The 19,209-nt window shown below is 44.4% G+C and overlaps 1 protein-coding gene across 1 annotated transcript; it reads right to left on the bottom strand.

Annotated features, from left to right (window-relative positions):
• Positions 1–3,680: 3,680 nt before the first annotated feature.
• Positions 3,681–18,885, bottom strand: LOC139266709 (heme-binding protein 2-like). The gene is made up of 4 exons (XM_070884296.1): positions 18,754–18,885; positions 17,673–17,802; positions 16,527–16,701; positions 3,681–3,846 (listed from the first exon to the last, which is right to left on the bottom strand). Exons 1-4 carry the CDS (start codon positions 18,883–18,885, stop codon positions 3,681–3,683), a joined length of 603 nt encoding a protein of 200 aa, XP_070740397.1.
• Between the last annotated feature and the right edge of the window lie 324 nt (positions 18,886–19,209).

Consider the following 19,209-nt stretch of genomic DNA (forward strand, 5'->3'; position numbering starts at 1 on the left):
TGGGAGGGTATAGTGAGGGTGGGGGGTGTGTGGAGTGTATAGTGAGGGTGAGGGGTGTGTGGGAGGGGATAGTGGGGGTGGGGGGTGTGTGGGAGGGTATAGTGGGGGTGGGGGGTGTGTGAGACGGTTTGAGGTCTGTAAACTTATTGCCCTTCCTTTCACAGGTGCCTCCATTTAAAAAATGAGTCCTACACGGCCCAATCTCCAGTCCTCCGGCCCTCATCCACCCTCAATAGAGGCCTGAAATATATTATCTGGGGCCTGGGCAATTTCCTCCCTCATCCCCCCTCCGTTTCCCGCTGACCTCTGGCTCGGCCCACCCATGGGGCCACTGGATTTTTGGCCCTCCCAGTTCGGTGAGCGACCCGTTAGCACACATTGAGCACAGGGCAGCTTGCTGACTGTATGTTAATGAGGCCCGAACCCAACACTGGTTTGGGGCCTCTCACTCAATCTATTGAGGGGACACACCGCCAACTTCACTCCCGTTTGAGTGAAAACCGTGCCCCTAGTTTTATCCCACACTCCGGCTATTTCCCCAGACTTTAATATTCCTCTTTATTCCAGAGAGTAACTCTGTAATAAAAGCATTCATGGACTTTGCTTCAACACCGTGTTGTGGCAGAAAATTCCACATTCTGACCACACTCTGTATTGGAGGAGAAATTCAACTCACAGCCTTCTGTTTTGACCAGGAGGGAGGGGGTGGCCTGGAGAGGGGTAGGAACCGGTTGGGAGGGGGAACGACCAGGTGAGGGGGAAATGACCGTGAGGGAGGAGACCGAGTGGAAAGGAGGAGGGAGATGATTGGACGGGAGGGAGGGAGCTTATCGGAGACTGGTAACGGTCTTCGACACTGCAGTGGGGCTGGGAGGGGATCTCCTGCACCTTGTGGTTCCACATTCAGGTAAGTGTTTTTTAAATGAACCTTTTTGTTGGCAGCCTCCAGTGGTCCCTTTAAGGACCGCCAGCTAGGCCGCAGGTTCCAGAGAATTTAGCCGGCCCGACACCAGAGGCGTCCGGTACAATTTACTACAGGCATGAGGCCTCCTATTGGCATATGGAACGTCCACTGATGGGACTGCAGCAAGGGTTTATTGTGTGAAAATTCTGCTGTTCCTCCTCCTCCATAGGACAGCACAGAGAGGTGTGTCCAAGGTGAACCCCATACCTTCTCCAGTTGTTCTGAGTATGAGGGGAGTCCGGGAGGACTAATATGAAACTAGTGATGTGATCAGTAACCAGTTCTGTTTCTGAGTAAGAATCTAACATGAGACCAAGTGTTTGATGCATCACCCTCTTTATTTCACAGTGAGAATACATTCCCAGCAGTTTGAAAAACAAAAGACAATCAAAGGCTAGAAGACAACGGCTTATTTTCTGAACAAGAGAAGCCTGTGAATGGGCCGCCTGTTAACAGGAGCAATATCTGAATAGATCATTTTCTCAATCACAGATTCAGTCCGTGTATATTCCAAGTGTGAGTGCCCAGTATAGGTGTGAGGAGATCAGAATCTGAACTTTAGTCCATCTTCAGTCCCTGGATCCTAATTTTGGATTGGGATTCATTCTCTATTTTAAGGAGCAGTTTTAACCTTGGCTGTGAGGAAAGATTGGAGATCTTTGGAACAGAGGAGGCTGAGGGGAGACATGATTGAGGTGCATAAAGTTATGAGGGGCCTGGATAGAGTGGATAGGAAGGACCTGTTTCCCTTGGCAGAAGTGTCAACAACCAGGAGGCATAGATTTAAAGTAATTGGGGGGAGGTGTCGAGGAGATATGAGGGGAAATTTCTTCACCCAGAGGGTGGTGGGGGTCTGGAACTCACTGCCTGAAAGGATGGTCGAGACAGAAACCCTCACCACATTTAAAATATACTTGGATGTGCACTTAAAGTGCCGTAACCTACAGGGCTCCGGACCAAGATCTGGAAAGTGGGATTAGGCTGGATAGCTCTTGGTCGGCCGGTGCGGACACGATGGGCCGAAATGGCCTGTCCGTGCTGTAATTCCGATGATTCTATGAACACCTGTGCTCCCAAAACCTTCCGCTTCACTCTCCTCACCTGGGCCCATCTGTTTTCTGAACCTGTGCTGATCTGAGTGAGGCCAAACTGGATTGAGAAACAACCTTTCTGCTCATCCCCACCACAATGTCCAGTGTTTGATTATCAGGAATGGCAGGAAAAGGGAATACTTTACTTCCCACAGAGAGTGTCCCCATTAGCAGGTTTCTCCAGTGAATGTGTTGCTCTTCCTACAGTGCACAGCGTGCAGTCGACACAGTCTGTTATACAGTCCATTCCCAGTATATTTCAGGGTACAGGGGACAGAACAATTTAAACACAGAAGGACATTCTTCAAGGTGATGTGATGAAAGGCTCAACATTTTACAAATGGTGAACACACTGGGTCTTACAGTTTAAACATTCCCTTGTAATGAAATGATTCAATGTGGAACTAACTCAGAGTGTGAGAGCCCAGGTACGATCCCACATCTGACCACTCCATGATTTCACATGTAACAACTTCAACGCTCTGTGCTCGGCAACACTTCCCATTTTCTATTGGCTCTTTTCACATCACCTTTCAATGTTCGGGTCAGCATGACTGGGATAAACATAAACATAATCCATTGCTGTGTGAAGATTGAACATCCTGGAACTATATCTGGTAACAGAACCATCTCAATCTCAGTCTGTGCACCATTCATTTAAAGAAAGTTTACAGAAAAGGGAAATTACTGCAGTGATTAATCCCTGTTGCCCCAAGGAGGGCCCACCACCCATGTACAACTGGGTTTACCCTGTGTCTGTGCAGTATGGGGACTTTAAACTAATATCTTTGTGACTTGATGGCTCTGTTTCTAAACCCCAGGTTTCTAACCAGAAATGTTTAAATGTGGATCTTCCTATTCCTGGCTGAGTAATTCTCCTTTATCTTTCAGTGCGGTTTCTCCGCACTTACACAACTGCTCGATCACCAAAGCTGCCCCTCAGAGGTGGTCAGTCAGCAATGAATCTGGGACATTGGCAAATAACTTGGAATTGAAGGGGGCACCTAATTATAAACAATATTAAAAGGAACAACAGCAGCCAGGACCCCTCTGCCAGGGACAGTCAGATCTGCCAGGGCCAGAGCCCAATGTCTGGTTAACGTGTGGGTGGAAGACCACGTGGCTCCCCAACATATTACATCTGGGAATGACAAGGAGGTCGGCCCCCTGGTGATAACCCGGGACTCTCTGCCACAGGACGATAAGTGGTGGTACATTGAACTGGGCACCTGGAAAGAGCTGTTGTTTAGACTCAGCGCACAAAACCAAATAATGTGAACACTGAATGTAAAATACAAACCAGGAACTGGCAAAGAAAAGCTCAGTGTTGGAGTTAATGTAGCTGAATAATTCTGAGTAAAGAAGCTCCACCTCACAATGCAGCATTGTGGGTGGGAGACAAACACTGGCAACTGCCAGTAGGGGGCAGTATTTATAAACAGGGTCACCATGCACAGGGCTCTGGAGATGGGGCATGGGGGGAATCGTTCAATATCCCAATACTGGCACATGCTCAGGGTTAAATCCAATGTGTACTAGGTGGGAGGTCAAAGGAGGTTATGAATAGAGTTAAGCACATCTCACTGGTTGATGTCTGTAAAGGTAACAGAACCTTCAGAAAAGTTTCATTCTCCTATCTTGTTAAAGGCTACTTCCATCAGCCCATTTGTGTTAAAGAAAACTAGGTAAAAGAAACTCCTATCGAAGGATTGCTTGTCTTTTTCCAAGTCATTGAGGAATTCAATGACACGTCCTTCGTATTGTTGGTCGTCAACTTTGGTGTCGAAAGTCCTGCAACAGAATTCAGAATGATTACTTTTTTCTTCCTGGCAGATCCAGTCTGGAAACCAATCAGATTGAAAGGAAGATAGGAACAGGAGTAGGCCATTCAGCCCCTCGAGCATCCTCTGCCATTCAGTTAGATCCTGGCTGATCTGCACCTCAGCTCCATTTACCCGCCTTAGCTCCATATCCCTTGATACCGTTACCCAACAACAATCTCTCGATCTCAGTCTTGAACCATCCAATTGACCCAGCATCCACAGCCTTTTAGGGGGGAGAGAGTTCCACATTTTGTGTGAAAAAGTGCTTCCTCATTTTGTTGCTGAATGGCCGAGCTCTAATTTTAACATGATGTCGCCTTGTTCTAGATTCTCCCATCAGAGGGAATAGTTTCTCTGTATCTACCTGATTGAATCCTTTTAACATTGCAAACACCTCATTCTGGTCACCCCTCAATCTCCTATACTCAGGAGAAGACAAGTTGAGGCAACCTGGCTTCAGAATTTAACCCTCTAACCCGCGGTATAATTCTGGTGAATCTGCCCTGAAGCCACTCCAATGCCAATTTATCCTTTGTGAGGTGCGGTGCCTATAAATGAACGCAGTACTCCAGATACAGTCTGACAAGTCTCTGTTCAACTGAATTATCACTTCTTCCCCTTTGTACTCCACTCCCCTCGAGATAAAGGCCGACATTCCATTGGTCATTTTCATTGCTTTTTCTGTTTGTTGGCTCACTTTAAATGATTGGTGCGCTTGGATTCCCAGATCTCTTTGCTCCTCGACAGTTTCCAGTTTCTCACCATTTAGAAAATACTCCGATTTATCTTTCTTTGGTCCAAATTGTTTTAGTCAGCTGTGGCTCAGTGGATAGCATGCTCACCTCTGAGTGAGAAGGTAATGGGTTCAAGTCTCACTCCAAGGATTTAGAGATATATAATCATAGAAATTTACAGCGTGGAAGGAGGCTATTTCGGCCCATCGTGTCTGCGCTGGCTGACAAATAACTATCCAGCCTAATCCCACTTTCCAGCTCTTTGTCCATAGTCCTGTCGGTTATGGCACTTTAAGTGCACATCCAAGTACTTTTTAAATGTGGTGAGGTTTTCTGCCTCTACCATCCTTTCAGGCAGTGAGTTCCAGACCCCCACCACCCTCTGGCTAAGTATGCACCCCTCAACTAACCTCTAAACCTCCAAGCAATAACTTTATATCTATGTCCCCTGGTTGTTGACCTCTCTGCTAAGGGAAATAGGTCCTTTCTATCCACTCTAGGTCCCTCATAATTTTATACAGCTCAATAAGGTCTTTCCTCAGGCTCCTCTGATCCAAAGAAAACAAACCCAGGCTATTCAATCTTTCCACATAGCTATAATCCTCCAGTCCAGGCAACATTCTCGTAAATCTCGTCTGTACCCTCTCTTATGTAATCACATCATTCCTGTAATGTGGTGATGAGTACTGCACGCAGTACTCTAACTATTGCCTGACTTAATATAGTGTTTTATACAGTTGAAGCATAACCTCCCTGCTCTTCTATTCTATGCCTCAGCTAATAAAGGCAAGTATTCCTATTGCCTTCTTAATCACCTTATCTACCTGGGCTGCTACCTTCAGGGATCTGTGGATATGCACACCAAGGTCCCTCTGCACTTCTCAGTGTCCTACCATTTAATGAGTATTCCCTTGCCTTGTTAGCCTTCCCCAAACGCTTTACCTCACACTTCACCATGTGGAAATGTATTTTTATCTAAGCTGTATCACACTGTATTTTTGTGCCCTTTTTGATATAAAACAAAATGGAGTCCTGGTCCTTCCAGAAATTTCTGCAACAGACAGTCGGTTTGCATAAACAGCTAAACCTGGCTTGAAACGGCTGATAACTAATCAATGGTCACCAGACAGCTAGGAGACAAGTCCTGCTGAGACAAGTACCACCCATGGTGCTCTCCTATTGTCCATACAACACCAGTTCCACTCCGCCCACCCTTTTTGAAATACTCAAACCACCAGCCATTATCTCTTGTACAGACCTCATCCATTTGATGCACAAAGATAACTGACCAGGAAACTGGACAATCCTGACACAATTCAATGCCGGTAATAGCTCATTACCACACTCTTATCGAGTAATGGCTGACTGGCCAACTAATAACCCTGACAAAAGGAAATATTTGGAGACCATGTCAGGACAAGGATGTCGTAATTAACTCTTTATCTGTATTCACTGACTGTAAGACGGAGCCAATACACAGGATGAGGCCATAACTTGGGTTTTTATTGTATAAATATCTCGTGAAGTTGTACCATTTCGAAGGTGTTCACTTAGCCATTGATGAGTGAGACCTTTCCCTTGCTAGCAAGTAAAATTAAAGGAACATCTGCCGGGCTGAAGGTGTCTGAGTTGTATATTGTGAGTCGAGATTTCGACAGTTACATCTTGGAGGTTCCACCGAGATTGCTTACTCTCTAATCTGTGAGTTAAATGGATGTGGGCATAGTGCCTCTTCAGTGAAGGGTTTCACTGGCCAGAATAAGGTGAGCCTTTTGCTCACAAGAGGTTTCTTCACTGTTGAATCGCATATGTAATCTGTTGACTACAGGGGACGTAATACGATCTACAAGACTCGACATTTGACAGCTAAAGTTGTTTTTGTGATCATTTCTTTCTCAGCTTGCAAGCAGAAGGGATCTGGTCCTGGAAATATTTTGAAACAGCCCGGGGAGATTTTCATTAGGAGTTAGATGTAGTCCTTACTACTAGGGGGATCAAGGGGTATGGCGAGAAAGCAGGAATGGGGTACTGAAGTTGCATATTCAGCCATGAACTCATTGAATGGCAGTGCAGGCTCGAAGGGCCGAATGGCCTACTCCTGCACCTATTTTCTATGTTTTAATTTTTCTAAAATGGTTCTTATGTGATAAGATTAGGAAACGGTTCTTATGTGATAAGATTCGGGGGGAAAAAAGCGCTAATCGATCGACAGTTCTTATGTGATATGAGTTAAGGTAATGGGACCATAAGTTTTATAAGTTTTATTAGGATAAGTTATGGACTCGGTCTGTAGTGGCGTACAACGCAGACTGAGAATTGATTATTTATTTAGATAGAGTTTAAGGTTATGATTTGTATACTCGCGTGAATATTATTTGTCCTAGTTGTCCTTGTTATACTGTTGTGTTTAAAACCTTTGTGCGACATTGCAATTAGAAAAACGGGAAGAGTCACTCGGGAAAATTGTGATTCAGGAAAACAAGGATTGATTGAGAAAAGAAACAGTAACTGATTGATCAACTGCGGTTGGTTCGTGCCAACATCTCTCACAACCCAGACTGAGCCCGAATTAAGAGCCTTTTCAGGCCACGTAACAGCCAGGAGAAATGGGCGTAGAGAACTCGGTTGGCCAAGAGGATTGTGAGATCAGAAACTGTGGAAAATCTTAATCATTCAGAATGAATGCTGGAGCAAGTAAAACACCACAAAAGGGCACACCAGCCTATTTTATGCTCCAGAATTGTGGTCAGTCTTCAATTGAACACCTAAAAAAAAATGGGTAAAGTGGACTAAGGATGAAAACAGGCCATTTCCACCTGATGGTTCATTTAATTTAGAGAGAACAACATGTCTCGAGGAGTGTCTTATAAACAGAGACCCAGAAGAGGTAAAGAAAAAAAAAAGGAAAGTAATAGAAAAGGCCTGGGTTCCGATTCTTCAAGCCCACGTAAAATTAACAGAGAAAGCAAATCAATATGTAAGAAAAAAAGAGAACGTGATAGTGACTTATGGATCCAAAATAGAGCTGGCCAACAAAAAGCTTTGTTGAATGAAGAGAGACTTTTGTGAATGTCTGTCTTTGAATGAGAGTGCTTGTGTGTGTTTTTTTTTGACTGCGGAATTTTTCATGTGTCTGGAAGCCTGTTTGGAAAGGTGGTGGAACTGCCTGTTTGTTTTAGCTCCACCCACTTTTTCAAACAGAGTGAAGGTTTTTTTTTAACCTTTCGTGGTGTTGTCCTGTATGTGGGAAGTTTAAGACATTTTAAGTTAGAAACGCAGGTGTGGATTTATTCGGATGAGGAGTTACAGAGCTAGGAAATGCACAAAGGATAGGTTTGTTGAGATATGGTCCCGGTGGTTAAAAAGAAAGAGAATTTATTTGACACGCCCACTTACTTGTCGAAAGAAGACACGCAATCATTGATTACATTGGGTTGAAAGACAAATTTAGTCTAGGAGTGAGTTTAAGAACGGGGAAGGAAAGTTGCAATGCCTTTTTTAAAAAAAGCCTTTGTGGGTCTCTCGAGGTTGCAGGCTGGGGGAGTACGCTCCCATTGTCCTTTGTGTAAAACCTTGATGCGAAAGCTTCTAGCTCAGTAAGAAGATTTTTAAATAAAAGATTGGCAGTATACAATTTGAAATGGGATTTTGAGATATTTCAGGTGATTCTCCTTGATCAACATTTTGGGTGTATTGAAAAAAGCTTGGGTTTGGAAGCCTTTTAATAAAATTATAAAACAAGTACTTTGCATTCTGTGATCTGTGAATCACTATAAGCATAAATGAGAAGTTCGTGTAACACTCCGATTCTTCCGGTTTAGAAGCCCAATAGTGACAAATGGAGGTTTGTTCAAGACCTACGAGCTGTGAATGAATCTACTATATTCTCACAATGCTAAAAGAAGGATTTGGAATCAAGTATCCTGGAATGGTCGCTCACTTCAGCACCAGCCTTGGGATTACCAGATTACACTAAGACATTCAACTTATTTGTTCATCACAAGTCGGGTTTTGCACAATCTGTTTGGACTCAGTTACATGGGGACAGGCAGCCACCGGTAGCGTATTTCAGTGCCCAACTAGACCCAGTGGCACGCCGACTACCAGGATGTCTTCCTTCATTGGCAGTAGCTTATTACCCTGTACAACAGGCTCAGACAATAATTCTAAATCAGCAAACCGTTTTATATATCCCACACTCTGTCGAGATTTTACTTACTAAATGTGCCACCCAACACCTAACTTCTGCAAGAACCACTAAATATGAAGTTGAACTGTTATCAAATCCGAACCTTATCATTAAAAGATGTACTACCTTAAACCCAGCCACTCTATTCCCCACGGAAGAAGACGGCGAACCTCATTCATGTGAAATGGTAACCGAATTAGTGACTAAACCACGTATCAATTTAACAGAAGTACCAATGTGTAACCCTGATCTAGTGTACTATGTTGATGGATCAGCCTTACGAAATGATAGGGGCCAACCTAGAGCGGCTTATGCAATTGTGACCCAGTTTAATGTTGTCGAAACAGCCTCTCTTCCAGACTCCTTTTCAGCCCAACAAGCCGAATTGTTTGCGTTAACTCGAGCCTGTATTCTGGCTGAAGGACAAACAGTTAATATCTACACTGACTCCAGATATGCTTTTGGGGTATCCATGACTATGGACAAATTTGGAAAATTCGCAGGGACCTGACTTCAGGAAACACTATCAAAACTACAGAACAAGTGGAAAATCTCCTGCGAGCCATTCAATGCCCCTTGAAACTTGCCATTATCAAATGCCAAGCACATACAGACCAGTCGAATGAGGTGGCACTTGGGAACGCCAGAGCTGATAATGCAGCTAAATCAGCAACTCTGTCAAAAGGGGGGATGCAGGTGTCATTGTTCCCACTAAGGAAAAATAATTGCTCAGACCCGCCACCCACTATTAATGACGTGCTGGCCTTTCAGACATAGACCAGTACGGAGGAGGTGGTGACCTGGACGAAGGATCAATGTTATAAAAATGCAGAAGGAATATGGGTTTACCATGACGGCCGCGTGGTGGCGCCCAAGTCCTTACTTCCATGGATTGCCCGATGTGTTCATACATTCACACATGCGGGAAAAGAGGGGGTGGCAGATTATATTTTGGCAACTTGGTATGCACCAGGTATTTCGGCAATTGCAAAACAAATCTGTGAAATTTTGTTACCTGTCAGACAATGAATCCGGGTAAGACGGAAAAAGTAGAATCTGCCTCCCACCCAAATCCAGTGGGGCCTTTTGTACATTTACAAATGGATTTTATTGAATTACCTATGTGTATGGGATTCAAGTATGTATTAGTTATTGTAGATGTGTTCTCTAGATGGATTGAAGCCTTTCCATGCAAAAAGGCCGATGCCACTACTGTTGCTAAATGTTTGTTAAAAGAAATCATACAGCACTTCGGAATCCCTGCTAAGCTTTCAAGTGATAACGGGTCACATTTCACAGGAACTGTTATAAGAGAAATGTGTAAAGCTTTACAGATTAACCAACGTTTTCATTGCAGTTGTCATCCACAGTCTGCTGGACTTGTTGAAAGATATAATGGAATGCTTAAAAATAAGCTGGCAAAATTATGTAATGACACTGGACTGAAATGGATAGAACTGCTGCCCTTAGCCTTGATGGTAATGCGATCTGCAACCAACAGAACAACAGGCCTGTCACCGTATGAGATAATTATGGGATGTCCCCAACAACTACCTTTTACAGCACCATTTACTGCAAAACAAATGGACATCCACAAAATGGAGGAAAATATGTTAAATTATTGTATTGCACTAACCAAATGTATTTCCAGCTTTCATTTGCAGGTAAAAGAAGCTCAACTCAAGCCAGCGGAAGGGAAGTGTCATAACCTGGAGCCCGGGGAATTCATTTACATCAAAATCTTTAAAAGAAAAAGCAGTCTACAACCAAGATTTGAAGGACCATACCAGGTCTTGCTGGTGACTAATACTGCAATCAAGGTAAAGGAAAGACCAACATGGATCCATGCGTCCCATTGCAAAAGGGCACCCGACCAGGGGGAAGGGAAGAAGGAACCAGAGGAACAGGAAAAGGAAGACTGAATAAGGAACTGTACGGACTATGGGGACTGATGGTGCTGGGCTTGACAGGGTTTTGCTTTGCATTATTGATTATACCAGGGGTACAGACACGCAAACGAAGGGAACTGCAGGTAAACATATTTATGGCGCGAGTCATAAGTATGCTCAGGACAGAAACTTGTCTAGTTGTTGGATATTTTCCCATGTACCTGTCCACTCAGAACGGGGTATTCCCCTAAGAACCGTCCCCTTTAACGAATCAGAAATGGTAGAGTGGTTAATTGTGCAAAATAGAACGAACCTAACCAAGGTGTCAGAAACGAAGGATCTAACAGAATGGACGTCACCAGGGTATAAACTTACAACCTTCCAGAGATCGTACCAGCCAAATTATAATAATAACCATCAGCCACCCTTCCTAAGTACTACTCCCGGAATAGGAAATCCTGAAGGTATAATAAGTCTAGTGAGCAATGAGACTAAAGGACCAGAAATGGGAGGCAGCAAGTGTTCCCAAATGACTAAATGGCAAGCCACAACAAATCCCACTGATGGGAGAAAGATAGCAACCGTTAGCTGGACAATGGTCCATAACAAAGCCTCAGGTGAGACCACTCGAGTATGGATGGCACGAAAGGACCAGAAGCTGACGTCCTATAATTGCACCTAATTTATTTGTGGCCATAAAGCCTACCCATGATTACCAGCCAACTGGACAGAGTCCTGTTACTTAGGATATGTGGTACCCTTTATCAGATCAACAAAGACTCTAAGGGATGACTAAGGAAGTCATAGATTTAAACGGGATTTGACATGGCTAAATGGAATATTCAAGGTAATGGTGCCACCCTATGGAATAGCATCAACTGAATGGCAGTTACGGCAATGGGCTAATTTAGTCGAATCAGTAGCCAATGCAACTTCCCAAGCCTTCGAAGGGGTGAATGATGAAATGGTAGCCATTCGAACAGTGGCTCTCCAAAATCGTACGGCCTTAGATTATCTTCCAGCCAAAGAAGGAGGGACATGCGCATTAATAGGTGGAGAATGTTGTACTTTTATCCCGGATAAGTCAGAAGAAATCGGCAGTCTAGCTGAATACATTAGGAACAAGGTAATGGAGTATAAACAGACAGTTGGCCAGGACGGTACCACCTTGTGGGATTGGGCATCGGGATGGTTGGGACCCCTAGGGAGAAATGTGGTACAGGGTTTGATCATATTCCTGCTGATAGTCTTTGCCCTATATCTTTTATTTGTCTTGGTTAAGTGTTGCTGTGCCAGGTTGGGAAAAACCGTGTTACCTACCGAGGCCACGACTAGAGTTTTGGGAGCAACAACAGCTGAAAGTTCCTGCGTGGAAATAGAAATAGAGAGACTATGCAAGATCAGAATGGATTAAGTTGTCCTTGTGAAGAACAAAATGGGGGAATGTGGAAATGTATTTTTATCTAAGCTGTATCACACTGTATTTTTGTGCCCTTTTTGATATAAAATAAAATGGAGTCCTGGTCCTTCCAGAAATTTCTGCAACAGACAGTCAGTTTGCATAAACAGCTAAACCTGGCTTGAAACGGCTGATAACTAATCAATGGCCACCAGACAGCTCGGAGACAAGACCTGCTGAGACAAGTACCACCCATGGTGCTCTCCTATTGTCCATACAACACCAGTTCCATTCTGCCCCACCCTTTTCAAAATACTCAAATGACCAGCCATTATCTCTTGTACAGACCTCATCCATTTGATGCAAAACGATAACTGACCAGGAAACTGGACAATCCTGACACAATGCAATGCCGGTAATAGCTCATTACCACACTCTCATCAAGTAATGGCTGAATGGCCAACTAATGACCCTGACAAAAGGAAATATTTGGAAACCATGTCAGGACAAGGATGCAGTAATTACTCTTTATCTGTATTCACTGACTGCAAGATGCAGCCAATACACAGGATGAGGCCACAACTTGGGTTTTTACTGTATAAATATCCTGTGAAATTGTACCATTTCGAAAGTATTCACTTAGCCGTTGACTGAGTGAGACTTTTCCCTTGCTAGCAAGTAAAATTAAAGGAACATCTGCCAGGCTGAAGGTGTCTGAGTTGAGATTTCGACAACCAGATTGGATTCCATCTATCACTGTTCTGGCCACCTGACCAGTACATTGATATCTTCCTGGAGGCATAAGAACATAAGAACAAAAGAATTAGGAACAGGAGTAGGCCATCTAGCCCCTCGAGCCTGCTCCGCCACTCAAAAAGATCATGGCTGATCTGGCCGTGGACTCAGCTCCACTTACCCGCCCGTTCCCCGTAACCCTTAATTCCCTGATTATTTAAAAATCTATCTATCTGTGATTTGAATACATTAAATGAGCTAGCCTCAACTGCTTCCCTGGGCAGAGAATTCCACAGATTCACAACCCTCTGGGAGAAGAAATTCCTTCTCAACTCGGTTTTAAATTGGCTCCCCCATATTTTGAGGCTGTGCCCCCTAGTTCTAGTCTCCCCGACCAGTGGAAACAACCTCTCTGCCTCTATCTTGTTGATCCCTTTCATTATTTTAAATGTTTCTATAAGATCACCCCTCATCCTTCTAAACTCCAACGAGTAAAGACCCAGTCTACTCAATCTATCATCATAAGGTAACCCCCTCATCTCCGGAATCAGCCTAGTGAATCGTCTCTGTACGCCCTCCAAAGCTAGTATTTCCTTCCTTAATAAGGTGACCAAAACTGCACGCAGTACTCCAGGTGTGGCCTCACCAATACCCTGTACAGTTGTAGCAGGACCTCCCTGCTTTTGTACTCCATCCCTCTCGCAATGAAGGCCAACATTCCATTCGCCTTCCTGATTACCTGCTGCACCTGCAAACTAACTTTTTGGGATTCATGCACAAGGACCCCCAGGTCCCTCTGCACCGCAGCATGTTGTAATTTCTCCCCATTCAAATAATATTCCCTTTTACTGTTTTTTTCCCAAGGTGGATGACCTCACATTTTCCGACATTGTATTCCCTCTGCCAAACCTTAGCCCAGTCACTTAACCGATCTAAATCTCTTTGCAACCTCTCTGTGTCTTCTACACAACCCGCTTTCCCACTAATCTTTGTGTCAGCTGCAAATTTTGTAACACGACACTCTGTCCCCTCTTCCAGGTCATCTATGTATATTGTAAACAGTTGTGGTCCCAGCACCGATCCCTGTGGCACACCACTAACCACCGATTTCCAACCCGAAAAGGACCCATTTATCCCAACTCTCTGCTTTCTGTTAGCCAGCCAATTCTCGATCCATGCTAATACATTTCCTCTGACTCCGCGTACCTTTATCTTCTGCAGTAAACTTTTGTGTGGCACCTTATCGAATGCTTTTGGAAATCTAACTACACCACATCCATCGGTACACCTCTATCCACCATGCTCGTTATATCCTCAAAGAATTCCAGTAAATTAGTTGAACATGATTTCCCCTTCATGAATCCATGTTGCGTCTGCTTGATTGCATTATTCCTATCCAGATGTCCCGCTATTTCTTCCTTAATGATAGCTTCAAGCATTTTCCCCCCTACAGATGTTAAACTAACTGGCCTATAGTTACCTGCCTTTAGTCTTCCCCCTTTTTTAAACAGAGGCGTTACATTAGCTGCTTTCCAATCCGCTGGTACCTCCCCAGACTCCAGACAATTTTGGTAGATTATAACGAATGCAACTGTTATAACTTCTGCCATCTCTTTTAATACCCTGGGATGCATTTCATCAGGCCCAGGGGACTTGTCTACCTTGAGTCCCATTAGCCTGTCCAGCACCACCCCCTAGTGATAGTGATTGTCTCAAGGTCCTCCTTTCCCACATTCCCGTGACCAGCAATTTTTGGCATGGTTTTTGTGTCTTCCACTGTGAAGATCGAAGCAAAATAATTGTTTCAGGTCTCAGCCATTTCCACATTTCCCATTATTAAATCCCCCTTCTCATCTTCTAAGGGACCAACATTTACTTCAGTCACTCTTTTCCGTTTTATATATCGGTAAAAGCTTTTACTACCTGTTTTTATGTTTTGTGGAAGTTTACTTTCGTAATCTGTCTTTCCTTTCTTTATTGCTTTATTATTCATTCTTTGCTGTCGTTTAAAATGTTCCCAATCTTTTAGTTTCCCACTAACCTTGGCCACCTTATATGCATTGGATTTTAATTTAATACTCTCCTTTATTTCCTTGTTTATCCACGGCTGGTTATATCTTCTCTTACCACCCTTCTTTTTCACTGGAATATATTTTTGTTGAGCTCTATGAAAGAGCTCCTTAAAAGTCCTCCACTGTTCCACCGTTTAGTCTACAGATTTCTTCTTCATTATCAACCACACAGCCAATTTTAGTATAATTTGCAAACTTCTTAATCGTACCCCCTACATTCATGTGTAAATCATTGTTATATAATCACAAAAAGCATGAGACCTGGTACTGAGCCCTGCGGAACCCCACTGGAAACAGCCTTCCAGTCACAAAAACACCCATCAACCATTACATTTTGCTTCCTGCCTCTCAGCCAATTTTGGATACAACTTGCCACTTTGCCCTGGATCCCATGTGCTTTTACTTTCCTGACCAGTCTGCCATGTGGTACATTATCAAAAGCCTTGCTATAATTGATATGCACTACATCAAATGCACTACCCTCATCGAATCTCCTGGTTACCTCATCAAAAATTCATTGCTGCTGCAGTTGTGAAGAGAACTTTTGAGGCACATCAGCAGACTTTCTGGGACACTTTGTCAAGACCTCACCAACACTTGAGTAACATTTATTCCAGAATTTTTCTGAGGACTTCACCTAAAATGAGTAAGTGCTGAGCTACTCCACCTTATTGGACACCTTATGGGAGTCACCAGGAGAAAGGGAGTGCTTGGTCATGGTCATCTGCGAGGGCACCTCTTGGGTTGGACGAGGAATGGGAGTAGGACATGAGGCCTGGCAGAGCAGCACCAGATGCTGTAGAAGAGATGGACATGAGGGCGAGGTGATGTCCTTCCCCCCCTGAGGGTACAAGACGTCCCTCCTCCTCTGGAACTCCTCCACCCCAGTCTCCAGTACCACATCCGAGAACCTTTGCACCCTCTCCCTCGGTCCCTGAGCCATCCTGCAATGCGCTGCTGTGTACCAGCCAGAGCACTCCACACCTTCAGTGGAAGTGGGTGCGAGAAGGCCACATATACTGCTCCATGAAAAAGGTGTCTAATCAGCACTTGAGTGTTAAACCTGCAGGTTTGTGTTGTACCATCTCCAGCAAGTTCAAATTTTGGTAATCAGCAATTAGGACCCAAATTGTGTGCTAAATCCAGACTTTCAAATAGGTTAGTCTTATTAGCACTGCAGCCATTTAGCGCCTGTTTTCACCCTTTGGTCAAAATAACCCCCAGAATGTGGTGTGTGTGAGAATGTCTGAAAACAGGAGCCAGCCCCATTATTGTTACAATGAGGAAGTCTATACTCCTGCGACACTCCAGCAGGGAAAAGCCCAACTACTTTAGTTACATTGGTGTAGAATTCACATCCTGGAATCACGTCCCGAGGAATTGTGACTCAGCTATGTCCAGTGCTCGATATGAACCTGAGTGATGTGAGTGTGGAGGTCCAGCCGTGTCCTCAGAGGAAGGAACTGAAGGTTGTGAGACACAAAACAACTTATTACACGATTAATGTTGGCCAACGACCCACCTGACTGGACCAGCCCATTAATCACAGGCTTGCTACAGGTTAAATAATGTTGGCTAAATATCTGATGTAAAGAAATATCAATCACAATATATCACCAACTAAACTCACCTGACATAGAACCAGCCGATATGTGACATTCCTATTTTAATGGTTGGATCCGTTGGTTCAGGTGGGCTGGTGAGTTCAGGAACTAGTACAACAAATACCCCGAATTTCTGTTGTATTGTGCCATTTACCAAGTATCCCTGAAGTCCCCAAGGTGCAGAAACAGGAACAATTGTATCTGCAGACAGAGAAAACACTGTTACAGCATTCTACTAGAAGGTCACCTGTGGCATTGCTCATGGTGAGTCTGAAGTTACAGGTTGGGGCAGGGGGACAGTGCTGGGGTGTGGAAGACACTCATGTGATACACTGAATCACAGAATGATAGAATGGTACAGCACAGAAAGTGGCTCGCTCTTTGTAGAGCTTTCTAACTAATCCACTCCCATGTTCGTAACCACAGCCCTGCATTTTTTCCCTTCAGCTATTTATCCAATATTCTTTTGAATATTACTATTGAATCTGCTTTCACTCTGCTTTCAGGCAACAACTCTCTGTGCAACACAATGTTTCCTCGTGTCGCCTCTGGTTCTGTTGCCAATCACCTGAAATCTGCCTCCTCTGGTTACCGACCCTTCTGCCACTGGAAACTGTTTCTCCTTATTTGTTCTATCAAAACCATTCATGATTTTGAACATCTTTATCAAATCTGCTCTTAACCTTCTCTAAACAGAACTGAGCCTCAGTCAGGACCCGGCATTCCAGTAGCAGCCAGTGAGCTGAGAGAAATGAAGAGTATGGGCTTCCACAAGGGTGTATGTGGACTCTGGTTCAGGTCTGGCAAAGAACCTTTATTATCCAGAGACAATTCAAGGGCCATGGCTGGAGTCGGAACATGAGCTTGGTATCCCAAACCCCCATGTGTGGGCAGCCTCGTCAGATTCTGGGCACACAGGGCCTGCGAGCACCAAAGAAGTAGCCCATGTGGCACTTCTGCCCACCAGCAACATGTCAATGATCTCACAAACTGAGGCTGGGTCAGTTATGGAGGGCACAATGGGCACAATCCTAGCACAACCCTTGGGATTGACAATGGTGGCATTATTTGGTCAGTGTGTCTCTCTATACAGGAAGTTTCAAAGAAAACATTTCAAACAGCGAAGGGTTGTTTTATATTCTATTGTTACATTGAAGGAATATCTCATGTACCTGCAGCATTCAAAAACCATGAATAATTCTGTAGTTTGTCCAGGCCAGTCGCGAGTGCACTCTTGATATCCATTCCATTAACTTCTGTTACAATCCATTGAACGGGTAAATATTCCATCTCGTCATAATTCTAAGAGAAAAGATATTACCACATGGCACAACTGTACAGTTACTGAAACACATCTGTGTTGAGAGGACTGTCCGAGGTGCCCAGGTGTGGCAGCAGTATTCATGTCCTGGATGGACTGGGCTTGAAAGAGAGTTAGGATTTTATGATGGGCTCTTGGCCTCAGCTTCCTGTCTCTCTCACTCTTTCACCCTTGGTGATGTCCTGCACTATGGGCCTTGGTCCTTATGGGTTTTCAATAAGCAAACATGGAGAACATTAAAATCCTCCCAGACTGAATCAGTGCTAATGACCCATTGTCCAGGTACCGTGTTTCCCTGTGAGTCTTTTCCCACTTTATATATACAGGGAAATTCCACTGGGTTAGAAATTGGTCCGCATTTCTGTGAAGAAGACTGGGACAAAAAGGCATAATTTCAGAGTGCAAAGCCTCAGGCCCAATCTGTGCCTGCATTAAAGGCGTCACAATATTGATATGGCTTCGCCAGCATCCTGGGGGGCTGCCCAAAAAATGCGTTGGGTCTCTTACATATGTAAAGTAGGTGCCTTATGCTTGTTACAAGCTTCCTTTCAGAAACCGACTTGGATTGAGTGGAGCCAGGAGAAGCAGGAGTGCTCCCCGACTCCACAGTCCCTGCCATCGCCCCAATGCCCCCTCTCTGTGGCCACACCAACCCCCCACTCCCAGGGTTTAGCTTACAGCCACTGCTGGAGAGACAAGTGGCCCGATATTCTTCTTAGTAAAATGAACAAGCTGCCCGTGGAGACACAGCAGGGGGTGACAGAAACCCATAAAATGTTAATGTGGCCCGAGGACCAATTTCGGGTCGACCTCAGGCCTCTCGGTTGGGACACGTGCTGTCGGCGCATCGCTCGTTATGGACTAAAAAACGGGCCATAAACCATTCCCACAGGTACAAACATAGAACGCAGTGAACTGCTAACTATACTCACGTTGAACTGAATCATTTCTATGGGCTGAGGGCAGCCATAGTCACCACAGAAATCGATCCCCTCATGATATTCTTCCTTTGCAGCGATCTGACGTCCGAAGAGGACAGACACAGTTAAGCAGAGTCTCAGCATCTTGGTGTCCGCTCCGATCACTGTCGAACACACTGAATGACTCTCAGTCCCTTCTGGTGTTTGAGCAGCGAGTTCACATCTTTTTATAGTGTTTTATGAAGACGGTTTTGAATACAGTTTAGCTGCAGGTAGGAGCGTTGTGTTGAAGAAATACCGTCGCTGACTGATTATGGAAATGTTACTCTGTTCCATCCATGTGATGGATTTAGAAATATTAACTCTCTGAGAGTCGGTTCCCGGGAAGTCTGAACATTTGGGGCAACCATTTTGCAATTATTCCAGCTCACACCCTTCGGGTTGCCAACCCTCTCTGTTTGGGATCTA

This window comes from Pristiophorus japonicus, chromosome 7 (assembly GCF_044704955.1).
Source record: "Pristiophorus japonicus isolate sPriJap1 chromosome 7, sPriJap1.hap1, whole genome shotgun sequence".
Classification (NCBI taxonomy): domain Eukaryota; kingdom Metazoa; phylum Chordata; class Chondrichthyes; family Pristiophoridae; genus Pristiophorus; species Pristiophorus japonicus.